Consider the following 13,109-nt stretch of genomic DNA (forward strand, 5'->3'; position numbering starts at 1 on the left):
CAACATTGAGGTCCTGCATGTTGTTCTAGTCTGCTTTAAAGCTGTTTACTGGTGTCCGATCAGGAGTCTGTAAATACTTCAAGATGGTGTACTTTCCGGCTCATGTATAATATAGGGATAGGTTTTGTTTGTCACATATCTTGGTCTGGTCATTTCTGACCTTGACGCAAAGCTGGACGAAAACAACTCTCCCGGAGAAATTCCTACATGTTCAAACATTGAGTTTTTAAGGCTTTGTTGATCAGAACGAGTCCCTTTAATCGACTATAACATATCAGAGCGCCCTTTTTTCAGATTTGGAATATATGGAAAATCAAAAACTTGCCCCAATCAATGACACCTATTCGTCCCTGCCCCAATAGTATCGCAGTGAACTGCTGCAGCTGAGATTTTGCCAATGTAAGTGTGATTAACAAATACGATACGAAGGCAAAATTTCACTCAAATTACTTAGATTTGTACTTTGTTATTAGTCCCCTACCGGTGAAACCGGAGGGGACTATAGGTTTCCTCTGAGTCTGTCCGTCCGTCCCTCTAGCTGTCTGTCAGTCTGTCCCACTTGATTTTCCGCATTTTTTCCCTAAATGCTTGCAGGTATTGAGCTGATATTTCTTATGTGAGTGTATCTTGATGAGTTACAGATCATGTTTGCATTTCGTTCCACTTCATTGATTTTTGACGGAATTCCGACCTTTTCGATTTTTAAGGGTTTTCCGCAATTTTTTTCTAAACGCTTGCAGATATTGAGCTGATTTTTGGTATGTGACTTTACCTTGATTAGTTATAGATCAGGTTTGCATTTCGTTCCGCTTCAATGATTTTTGACGGAATTGTGGCATTTTTAATTTTTAACGTAAACCAGATTACACTTGCCGGTAGGGGACTAGTATTGCTAATGCAATACTCTCACAATCCTTGTTTCATTATGCATATGTACTCAGTCTATGTGAATATTTTCGGTCACATTTTCAAATTATCACATGATATGCTGTGATTTTGCTAAATATCTGTAACAAATCAACATTTTAGGTTTTTAATCAAGAGATTTTCCAAAAAAGCTGCTCAAATTATTCAACAAAACGCAAACGTACAGGAATTAGTTGATATAAAGGATAGCATTCGACGTTACAAAAATATAGGCGGCATTGCATTGGGATCACCCCTCACTGTTAATTTTGCGTGGAATTTTTCAATCCTAAGCCCCCTCCTCCCAACTTTTTGTTGTGACATGGTAGAGCTCTCCCTCGTTATGTACTCAAAAATATGACGAATACGAGAGTTAGATTTTACCCCCCCCCCCCCCAACCTACTAGTATGAGTTTTGTGAGAATACCTATTTCCTGTTTTGTCTCATTTTTTCCCCAGTCGTTTTTGCTTAACAATAATTGTCAGTGCTACATGCTTGGTCACACCTCTGGAGTTCCAGGGGTCCGTTTTTTATGCCCTTCTCACAGATTTCTATTGTTTGTAAGTTTTTTTTTTAGATTGATCACTGTTCGTTATTATTACCGATTTCATTATAAACTTCAAATCTGTCTCCATGCCCCTTTATGGCTGCCAACTAGAATTCATCATTGAAAAAAAGGAACAAATATTCGAAAGCTGCGATTGTGTAAATCAGATTTTTTTTTTTCATTACTTCACATGTAACTCTTGTTTACAATTCATCTAATAATGTAAAACTTGATATATGGCAGGGCTCCCACTGAAACAAAATAATTTTCGCGACAAAAAGAATCACATTTCTTAAACCATCAAACCGAGAAACCTGTTAGGATTATCCAATGCGTATCACCACTTAATGTAAATTTGGATGTACCTGATGTTTTCCCTCCAAAATTTTTTCCCCTTGCAACAAAGTTGCAAGAGGATGTAGTAACTGACCTTTATGTATGAAGTACCACTTTCCCTATCAGTCTTATCTTGTTAAAGAGTTGGTACATGACCAGGGGTAAAAGCTTATTCACTTAAGGGTCAAAGGTCAAGGTCAAAATAAATATCTTCTTACCAATGTTGTTGACACATATCTAAGAGTACCGTTTAACAATTAGGTCTGAAACTTTCTAGAGATGTGGAAATGACCAGAGATTACTCAGCTTTTCACATGTGCATGTAGGTCAAAAGATCAAAGATTAACATTAAAGCTACCATAATATGTGTGAGTACTATTTAAGCCTTCAGTATCAGATTTATAGAGCATCATTTGACCTTTCAATCTTTAACTTGCTAGCTTCAGATATAATTGATGCCCAATATTTGAGGGTCAAAGGTTAAAGGTTCCTAGACTGAGATAGGTCATAGACGTATCTCTTATATGTCTATGAATAGACAATAAAAAAAACTGACAGAATTAAAAAGAGCATCACTGACTTTAGTTTCCTACTAACTACAGAGAGGCACAGTTCTCAAAGAAAAGCTTACTAATTTCTGGCCCAAAATATACATCTTTTTAAAATAAAATAATTTTAACAAGGATTAAGGATATCAAAACTGACGGCCTTGATTATCATGTTAATATGTTTTACTAAGTTAATTCATTTTATGCAATTAATTTTGTCATTTTTATTAGTTAAGTGAAAACTTATGACTGGTATTAGCATGAATTTGCTACATTCATTTTCACTGTACTAACAGATATTTCGAAAAATGTGAATAAATGCAACAATTATAACAATATCCATGATGAATTATGAGTTGATCTATGTATTTATAGCAGAAATATTTAAGGATATGTAGTTATGTAACATTCTGACACTAATATCACAATGCATGTTGTTGTACAACAAACACACACTCCACAACATCCGGCTATCTGATTGCTGGAGATAATTCAGGGCAGCTTTCCAGACCAGACCTCTCCAGTTTTCACATGAACAGGAAGCTATCCTTGACTTACATATGCTGAAAATTAACTGAAAAGTGTGTTCAACTGACTGTCAAATCCGGTAGTTCTCACAATATTTAGATCTTACTTATCCAAACCTCTGCAGTTTACACTTGATTAACATGCTTTGTTGCCTGATGATGCTCACATCATTTTACAGATTTTCATAAAGCACAAGCATATGCATGTCTAAACTCATGCAAGTTTGTAAAAAAAAAAAACTGCTTTGTTGACATGTGGGTAACTTTTCATCCCTCGATCAACACATAAAAGGTAGCATGTAGAGTATACTCTGTACCATTGAATGCCTCGATCCATTTATCAGATATCTTTGTCTGCCTTAAACCTGTTTGCCAGCCAGAATCTGGCAAGTTATGATATTCAAAAATCATGGTTTTCTTAAATAATTTTATAATTTAAAAAAAAAACAAAATTATGTAATACCTCACATAACAAAATTAAAAATATTGCACAAGAATCTGTTCATCTGATAATAATTAAGCACTTAATTGGTAGTTTAAAGAATTTAAATTCCGTTGTGTATAAGTTGTACAATTATTGCAGGATCCATACTGCTTTTTCATTTTATCACTGCAGTTTTAATTTCCCTGTGGAAATTGCACAATACCTGTCTGCTCAATAGAATTATGCAACACTAGAAGTCCTCATTACACTGTCACCATAGAAACACATAAGCTGGAATTTCATCTGAGATTTGAATTTATTCAGCAGTTCTTCCTGCAACCTATAAAAAAAATAGCATTTTGTCAGAAATGCACTCATACACACATAAAAAAAGATATAAAGTTATCATAGAGTATTCAGCTCATTTCTAACTAGTGCTAATTGTAACGGGAACCGTTACAGATGTTCCCCAAACGGCTCCCCAATCCCTTGTGATGCCCCATTCCCTACAAGCTTCAATAAATTAGACAATACTTTTGTAATATAGATGGACACTTTATTTTTAAGGGTATTTCATTGGAAAACTACTCCGATATAGCCATATGGGTATGAGCCAATCTAATAGCTACATTTTTTACATTAATTATCTTATAGTGTCTCACAATACATACATTTGTTTTAAATATTAAAGAATTTCATTGAAAAATAAGAGAGATGTAACCCTTTAAGTATTAGCCAATCAAAATTCAGCATACGCGCATGCATGGCCTTGCATTCAATTTTGATAGTATCATAATGTAGGAGCTCTATGTACCTATCCATGTCTTAAATTTCATCCTGTTTTGTTAAAAACCAAGGGAGTTAAAGACATTTAAAGTTTCAACCAATCAGTTTGCAGCACACCTGCATGCGCGTGTTTTCAAGAAATTTCCTATATAACATGTTGTAGCACCTTATAATATATACTTATATTCTAAATTTCAAAGTATTTTGTCAAAAAACAAGGAAATTATTGAGATTTTTGTATCAGCCAATCAGAGAAGAGCGCACATGCATGCGCCTGAGTTCACGCTAATTTGACCATGTTGTCTTGTCTAGACTACTAATATATCTTTATATTTTGAGTTTCAAAGCAATTGATCAAGAAATATAAAAGTTACGGCTTCATCAAGTATATCAGTCATTTCACTCATTGCACGCGCGCGCACGTGCATGCATGTGCGCGCAAAATGACCTTCGTTCCACTCACCTACACAACATGCCTATTAACCCTAAAAAGGTTTCATGTCAATCGGATGAGTGGTTCTATGAGAACACTCCCGGACAAAAAAGTACCGGAGAAGAAAGTAGAAAAAAAGAATAATAATAATAACTAGAAACTCATTGCGAGCAATGAGAGGTCTTCCGTCCGATTTTGAAAGTAAAAACGTAAATTCAAGCTGAAAAGGTGATAAAAGAAATTCAGACACTTTGGAGATTCAACCCTGGTTGTCAGGGTGAAAATCCAAGAAAGCTAACCATTAACCATTCTTTTTTTTGCATCACTTCCTGTCACGACCAGAAGTAACGGCGATACAAGATTTCCTCCCGATTCAAATAAACTGATGAATGACTATCAGTTCTGAAAGTTTTAGACTTCAGTCGTTTACTGTTGCCGAACAATATTGTGAGAACAAATTCTAATTCTGAGGACAGGTAAACACGCGACCGGAAGTGAATTTTATAAAAAAAAAAATCTCTGACGTTTTTCTATACATTTGCAGTATCTACAAAATGCATAAAAACATTTCAAGTACTTTATCGATAAGCAATATTTATGAGAAGGTTAAATATCGAAGTAACGTAGTTTATCACCTAAAACCGGAAGTTGACGTTTTTGTTTCCGGTGGAATCTAACATGTTTCAAAACAGCGAAAGAGATGCAATAAAGTGATGCAAACTTTGATTTAAAAAAGAAAAGTTAAAATTTTTGATTTCTTTGATCACTTCCTGTGACGACCGGAAGTTACGACGGACGCGTTTAACCAAAATGGTTTTGCCTACTCCTCAAGGTCTGCAACTCATAAGAATTTGGTGTTTTAATCTTTTACCTGTTTTTGAGATCTCGCTCAGACAATTTTCCATGTTGAGGACAGAGAAACACGCGACCGGAAGTAAATTTTTGAAAGATATTTAAGTTTACTCTAGACCTTTGCAGTCTGAATAACATAATTAAAATTCATTTCAAATACGTTATCTATAAAGAATATTTATAGGAAAGTAAAATACTCAAATTTTGTAGTTTTTCTCTTATATCCGGAAGTTGTCGTTTTTGTTTCCGGTTGGACCAACATCTTTCGAATCTGCGAAAAAGATGCAGTAAAGTGATGCAACCTTTAAATAAAAAAAAGAAAAGTTGAAATTTTCGATTTCTTTGATCACTTCCTGTGACGACCGGAAGTAACGGCTGACGCTCTGAACCCAAGTGGTTTTGGCTACATCTTAAGATCTGTTGCTCATATAAGTCTGGTGTCTTAATCTCTTACCGTTTCCGAGATCTTGCTTAGACAACTTCTCATTTTTAGGACAGAAAAACACGCGACCGGAAGTGAATTTTTGAAATATATTTGAGGTTACTCTAGACATTTGCTGTCTGAATAACATATTTAAAATTCATTACAAATACTTTATCTACAAAAGATATTAATGGGAAAGAAAAATACTCAAATTATGTAGTTTTTCTCTTATAACCGGAAGTTGACGTTTTTGTTTCCGGTGGGACCAACATATTTCAAAACTACAAAAGAGATGCAATATTGTGATGTAAGAATTGATTTAAAAAAAGAAAGTTGAAATTTAACGATTTCTTTGATCACTTCCGTAAGCGACCGGAAGTGCCGACGACGAACGAAAAGGTGCCCTCTCCAATCTAGAAATCATGTTCTATCATCTCTAATAAGTCTCCAGTTAATATCTTAAGCCATTCTTGAGAACACTCAAGGACAAAATTGCATTTTAAAATCAGAAAATTGTCCATAACTTGGCACTGGAACCGAATTTACCAAAAAACGGAATTTTATATAAAATTCATATGAAGACCTTTTATCCCTGAAAATTTCAAGAAAATTCATTGAATAGTTTTCGAGAAATCGTGTGCACAAAATTTTGTCTAAAAAAAAAAGAATAATAATAATAACTAGAAACTCATTGCGAGCAATGAGAGGTCTTCCGTCCGATTCTGAAAATAAAAACGAAAATTCAAGCTGAAAAAGTGATAAAAGAAATTCAGACACTCTGGAGATTTAATCCTAATCGTCAGCATGAAAATCCAACGTGCTAACCATTAACCATTCACTTTTTTACATCACTTCCTTTCACGACCGGAAGTAACGGCGATGCAAGATTTTCTCACGATTCAAATAATCTGATGACTGAATATCAGTCCTGAAAGTTTTAGTCCTCAGTCGTTTACTGTTGCTGAACAACATTGTGGGACTAAATTCTAATTTTGAGAACAGGTAAACACACAACCGGAAGTGAATTTTATAAAAATCTCTGACTGTTCTCTAGACATTTGCAGTATCTACAACATGCATAAAATCATTTCAGGTACTTCATTGATAAGGGATATTTATGAGAAAGTTAAATATAAGAATAACGTAGTTTATCTCCTAAAACTGGAAGTTGACGTTTTTGTTTCCGGTGGAATCTAACATATTTCAAAACAGCAAAAGAGATCCAATAAAGTCATGTAAGTTTTAATTTAAAAAAGAAAAGTTAAAATTTTTGATTTCTTTGATCACTTCCTGTGACAAGCGGAAGTGACGACTGACGCGTTTAACCCAAATGATTTCACCTACCCCTCAAATTTTGGTGTTTTAATCTTTTACCTGTTTTTGAGATCTCGTTCAGACAACTTCTCATTTTGAGGACAGGAAAACACGCGACCGGAAGTGAATTTTTGAAAAAAATATTTAAGGTTACTCTAGACATTTGCACTCTGAATAGCACATTTAAAATTCATTTCAAATACTTTATCTATAAAGAATATTTACTGGAAATTAAAAAAACTCAAATTATTTAGTTTTTCTCGTCTAACCGGAAGTTGTCGTATTTGTTTCCGGTGGGACCAACATCTTTCGAATCTGAGAAAAAGATGCAATAAAGTGATGCAATTTTTAATTAAAAAAAGAATTGTTTAAATTTTCGATTTCTTTGATCAATTCCTGTTACGACCGGAAGTGACGGCTGACGCTCTGAACCCAAATGGTTTTGCCTACATCTTAAGGTCTGTTGCTCATATAACTTTGGTGTCTTAATCTCTCACCGTTTCCGAGATCTTGCTCAGACAACTTCTCATTTTGAGGACAGGAAAACACGCGACCGGAAGTGAATTTTACAAAGATATTTAAGGTTACTCTAGATATTTGCAGTCTAAATAACATATTTAAAATTCATTTCAAATACTTTATCTACAAAGGATATTAATGGGAAAGAAAAATACTCAAATTATGTAGTTTTTCTCTTATAACCGGAAGTTGACGTTTTTGTTTCCGGTGGGACCAACATATTTCGAAACTACAAAAGAGATGCAATAATGTGATGTAAGTATTGATTTAAAAAAAGAAAGTTGAAATTTTACGATTTCTTTGATCACTTCCGTAAACGACCGGAAGTGCCGACGACGAACGAAAAGGCGATTCTGCAAATTTAGAAGTCACGTTCTATGCTCTCCAATAAGTCTCCAGTTCATATCTTTAGCCATTCTTGAGAAAAAGGGGCGACAAAACTTCATTTTAAAATCAGGAAATTGCCCGTAACTTGGAACCAAAATGGAATTTTCCAAATTTTCCTTGTGATGAACAAAGTTCATACAATGACTGATTTTTCCTGAAAGTTTCATTGAAAACGACTGAATACTTTTCGAGAAATCGCGTGCACAAAATTTTGTCAAAAAAAAGAATAATAATAATAATAATAATAATAATAATAAGAAACAGTAGAATCACTATAAGGTCTTCCGTGAAGACGGAAGACCTTAACTAGAAACTCATTGCGAGCAATGAGAGGTCTTCCGTCCAATTCTGAAAATAAAAGAAAATATTCACTCTGAAAAAGTGATAAAAGAAATTCAGCGTGAAAATCCAAGAAAGCTAACCATTAACCATTCACTTTTCTGCATCACTTCCTGTCACGACCGGAAGTAACGGCGATACAAGATTTTCTCACGATTCAAATAAACTGATGACTGACTATCAGACCTGAAAGTTTTAGACTTCAGTCGTTTACTGTTGCCAAGCAATATTGTGAGAACAAATTCTAATTTTGAGGACAGGTAATCACTCGACAGGAAGTGAATTTTATAAAAATCTCTGCAAACTTTTTCAATCAAAAAGATGAAAACATACATAAAACTCCTAAAAGACTCTCTATTAACCCTGTAAATCCCAAAGAAAAATACTGAAAAACAAAACAGTTTGCAAATTTAACATTTTTGAATTCACTTTCGTTTGCGACCGGAAGTAAGAACGACGAAAATTAATTGTCGATCAATATATCTACATTTGATGCTCTATCACCTCAGCAAGTTTCATATTCATATCTTTAGCCATTCTCTGATGATACTGTATACTTTCTTTTATTCTTTATGTATTCAACTTTTTATTTCATGTAATTCCATATACCTGCATGTCCATGTAATCTTTTTCTGCACTTCTATATACTTCTGCATCAGACCATTTGTCTACTACGAAAGGTTGATCACGATACATTATTTCGCGCGAAACGTCACGGGTAAATATTCGAGCATATCCTTCGGAATGTATTTTCTATTGAATGGTGATGGCTTCAATGAAATTTCAAAATGTATGTTCTTATAACCTGAATATCGAACTTGAGAAAGTATATTTATCATATTGTACTTATTATATATCGTATGGATAAGTAACACTGAAGCAGTAATTTAGGTAAGATTTTCTACAAGTTTTATTTTCCTGTTTACCCCCAAAGTGGACTATCCCGATTAGTTACACATTCATGGGAAGACTGGAATGTTTCGCCCAAAAACATGTCTCGTCCTGCGACGGTCAGGGAATCTGATACCATTTATGTTCAATAACAACATCTTTTAGAAAAAATATATTTAAATCATTTTCATTAAACAATCTTTAAAAAAATGGTTTTCTTATTTCTGTCTTTTCTGTTCATTTAATATGACACAAGCCTGCATGGGGAAAAAAACAATGGCCACTTAATAATTACTATATATTGATTGCTTTAGTCAGGCAAGTTTCTTGAAAAGCTTTTACTTATAACCATGGTTTAGGATCAGTTTTTCCGTGGTGTAAAACAAAAGGTTGTAGTTATTGTATTTCCACTTGTAGCCATGTCGTTTTTCTACTTTGAGATACAAACAAGAAAAATTATAGTAGACGTTTGAGGAAACCCCGGATTAAAACTCTATTGCGAAACAGAATTGCAACGTAATTGTGATGTGACAATCCAACATTTCCTTCACATTTCTTTGATCCTTATGGTACTTTCATTCAAACAAACGCTCGGCTGACTCCGTAAATTCTGACCTACTTATCGGAGTTTACAGAGACAGCCGCCATTTTGGACCCGCTTCAAATTTAGAAATGCGAATATCTAGAGTTTGGATTGATCAATTCTAAAATAAATTATATATAAAGCATTTTCAGAAGAGCTTCTATTAACCTTATTAAAATAAAAGAAAAATATAGAAAAACAAAAAAGTTTAAAAATACGACTTTTTTAAATTCGCATCCGGTAACGAGCGGAAGTACTGACGACGCACAAAAAGGTAATTCTCCTCATCTAGAAGACATAACCTATCATCTCTAACAAGTCTCCAGTTCATATCTTAAACCATTTTTGAAAAAAAGGGGGGACAAAATTTCATTTTAAAATCAGAAAACTGTCAATAACTTGGCACCAGAAGCGAGTTTTCCAAATTTTTCTTCTGATGAACAAAGTTCATTTAACGACGCATAATTCCTGAAAGTTTCATTTAAAACCACTGAATAGTTTTCGAGAAATCGCCTGCACAAAATTTTGGGGAAAAAAATAATAATAATAATAAGAAACAGTAGAATCACTATAAGGTCTTCCGTCTAAAACGGAAGACCTTAATAATAATAAGAAACAATAGAATCACTATAAGGTCTTCCGTGGAGACGGAAGACCTTAACTAGATACTTATTGCCTAGGCAATAACAGGTCTTCCGTTATCTTGACTTTTTAAAAAAAAAAACTCACAATCATCTCAATAAGATTACTCTAAATAATAACAAAAGTTATCTCAAGGCTTCCAAAGATATGTAGATACAGATATAAACAAACGGAATTACTTTTCTGTTTTCTTTATGTACTTCGTCATGAACGAAAGTGCTCCAAACGAATAAAATGTATAAAAATAATTTGCATGGTCATGGTCTATCTAACATCTGCATTAGCCAAACATTTCTGCAAAAAGAAAAAAACTTTAAAAATTCACTTTTTTGCATCGCGTCCTGTCACGACCGGAAGTGACGACAACGTACGATTTTTACATGATGTAGATAAACTGGTAACTAACTATAAGTTCTGATAGTTTTTGACTTCAGTCATGTAGTGTTTTTGAGCATTTGTGTGAACAAAATCTCAACTTGAGGACAGAAAAACACGTGACCGGAAGTGCATTTTCCTAAGATGGTTGACTTCACACTAGACAATTGCAGTATCAATAACATATGTAAAAATCATTTCAAAAACTTTATCAATAAGTGACATTTTTGGGAATATTAAAAATCCCAATAACATAGTTTCTCTCTTATAACCGGAAAGTGTCGTTTTTTGTTTTCAGTGAGACCAACACATATAGAAACTGTGAAAGAGATTCAATTATGTGATGCAAGTTTTATTTCAAAAGCGAAAAGTTGAAATTTTCGACTTCTTTGATCACTTCCTGTAACGACCGGAAGTGACGGTTGACGCTATTATCCCAAAGAGTTTTGCCTACTCATTAAGTTCTATTACTTATATAAGTTTGGTGTCTTAATCTCTTACCGTTTCTGAGATCTCACTTTGACAAGTTCTTATTTTGCGGACAGTAAAACATGCGACCGGAAGTGAATATTACCAAGATATTTGAAGTTACTCTAGACATTTGCAGTCTAAATAACATATCTAAAAATCATTTCAAATACTTCATCTATAAGCGATATTTATTGGAAAGTAAAATACTCAAATTATGTAGTTTTTCTCTTATAACCGGAAGTTGACGTTTCTTTTTCCAGTGGGACTAACATATTTCGAAAATGTAAAACAGATGCAATAATGCAATGCAAGATTTAATTAAAATAAGAAAAGTTAAAATTTTCGATTTCTTTGATCTCCTCCTGTGACGACCGGAAGTGACGGCTGACGGATTTAAACATATTCTGCAAACGTACTTGTCATGATCTATAATCCCTGAAAGTTTGAGGTCTTAATCTTTTACCGTTTCTGAGATATCGTCCGGACATGATCTCTTTTGAAAAAACGAAAATTGGATATATCTGACGACCGGAAGTGAATTTTGCAAAATCCTTAAAAATGTTTTTAGTTTATTTTCTTTGTCATAATCCCTGAAAGTTTCAAGAAAATCCATTGAGCCATCTCTGAGAAATCGCTTGGACAAAAAACGGGAAAAAAATAATAATAATAACTAGATGAGATCTCGTTGCGAGCAACGAGTGGGTCTTCCGTCCGATTTTTGATAAGATGAGATAAGAATTTGACTGAAATTTTCGTTCAAATATAATGATATAAATAAACTGTTAAGACGAACAATTTTGCTTTAATTATGTTTTACAAAATATTGATCATTAAAGGGATATAGATTAAAGACTTTCGGCCCTTCTTGGCCCCTAATGTGAGAGGTCAGCCCCTTTTTCTTGATATCATCTTAAAGCTCTCATGATTTTGAACACTTTTTGTTCAACAACTAGTCAGAAATTCTTTTTTGTTTTTGGGATATATGCAAAAGAAATATTAAAGGCGGTCCTTCAAGTCCTAAATGGGGACGTCTAGCAAAAATTGAAAGAGTGCATATTGTTCAGAATATTATTTTGATCGTCTTTTGTTCAATACTGTTTATCAAAATTTTCTTCCTTTTCGAGACATATTGCACCAAAGATTATGCAATCTGGCCCCCTAAAGACCCCTAACTGTGTAATATATGATATCAACATCATGTTATTTAGATAAAGTGTGTGAAGATCAATTATTTCGCTTCAGTAATATGTTACAAAATATTGATCATTAAAGAGTTATTGAGTGTATACTTTCGGCCCCTCTCAGCCCCTTATTTAATGGGTCAGACCCTTTTCCTTGATATCACCTTAAAGATCTCATGATTTTGAACACTTTTTGTTCAAGAATTATTCAAAAATTCTTTTTCGTTTCCGAGATATATGCGAAGGATATATTTAGGGGCCTGCCCTTCAACTCCCTAATGGGACGTTAAGCAAAAATCAAAAGGTTGCATATTGTTTAGAACATTATTTTGAATAACTTTTGTTCAATATTGCTTATCAAAATATTTCCCACTTTTGAGATATAAAGCTTCAAAGATTTAGCATTCTGGCCCCTTATGGCCCCTAATTATATAAATATGATGTGAATATCATAATATATAGTTGTGAATTGTTGAGATAAACATTTTTGCTTCAGTAATTTATAATAAAATATTGATCGTTAAAGAGTTATTGTTCAAAGACTTTCGCCCCCCCCCCTCAGCCCCTATTTTGAGGGGCCAGCCCCTTTTTCTTCATATCACTTTAACGCTCTCATAATTTTG

General features: G+C 33.8%; 1 protein-coding gene across 5 annotated transcripts in view; it reads right to left on the bottom strand.

Annotated features, from left to right (window-relative positions):
* The window catches only part of LOC133197705 (exocyst complex component 2-like), an 83,065-nt gene that overhangs the window by 37,012 nt on the left and 32,944 nt on the right, over nt 1-13,109 (bottom strand). For 4 of the 5 annotated variants that reach the window (XM_061333863.1, XM_061333865.1, XM_061333867.1 and 1 more), the window contains one exon: nt 3,279-3,629. In XM_061333863.1, the coding sequence (XP_061189847.1) occupies nt 3,530-3,629 (100 nt within the window). In that variant the 3' untranslated portion in view covers nt 3,279-3,529. Of the gene's footprint in view, nt 1-3,278; nt 3,630-13,109 lie in introns of those variants that run through there. The other variant, XM_061333864.1, reaches the window with a different exon arrangement.

This window comes from Saccostrea echinata, unplaced genomic scaffold (assembly GCF_033153115.1).
Source record: "Saccostrea echinata isolate AGI-Se365-2 ecotype Australia unplaced genomic scaffold, CSIRO_AGI_Sech_v1 ptg000030l, whole genome shotgun sequence".
NCBI lineage: Eukaryota > Metazoa > Mollusca > Bivalvia > Ostreida > Ostreidae > Saccostrea > Saccostrea echinata.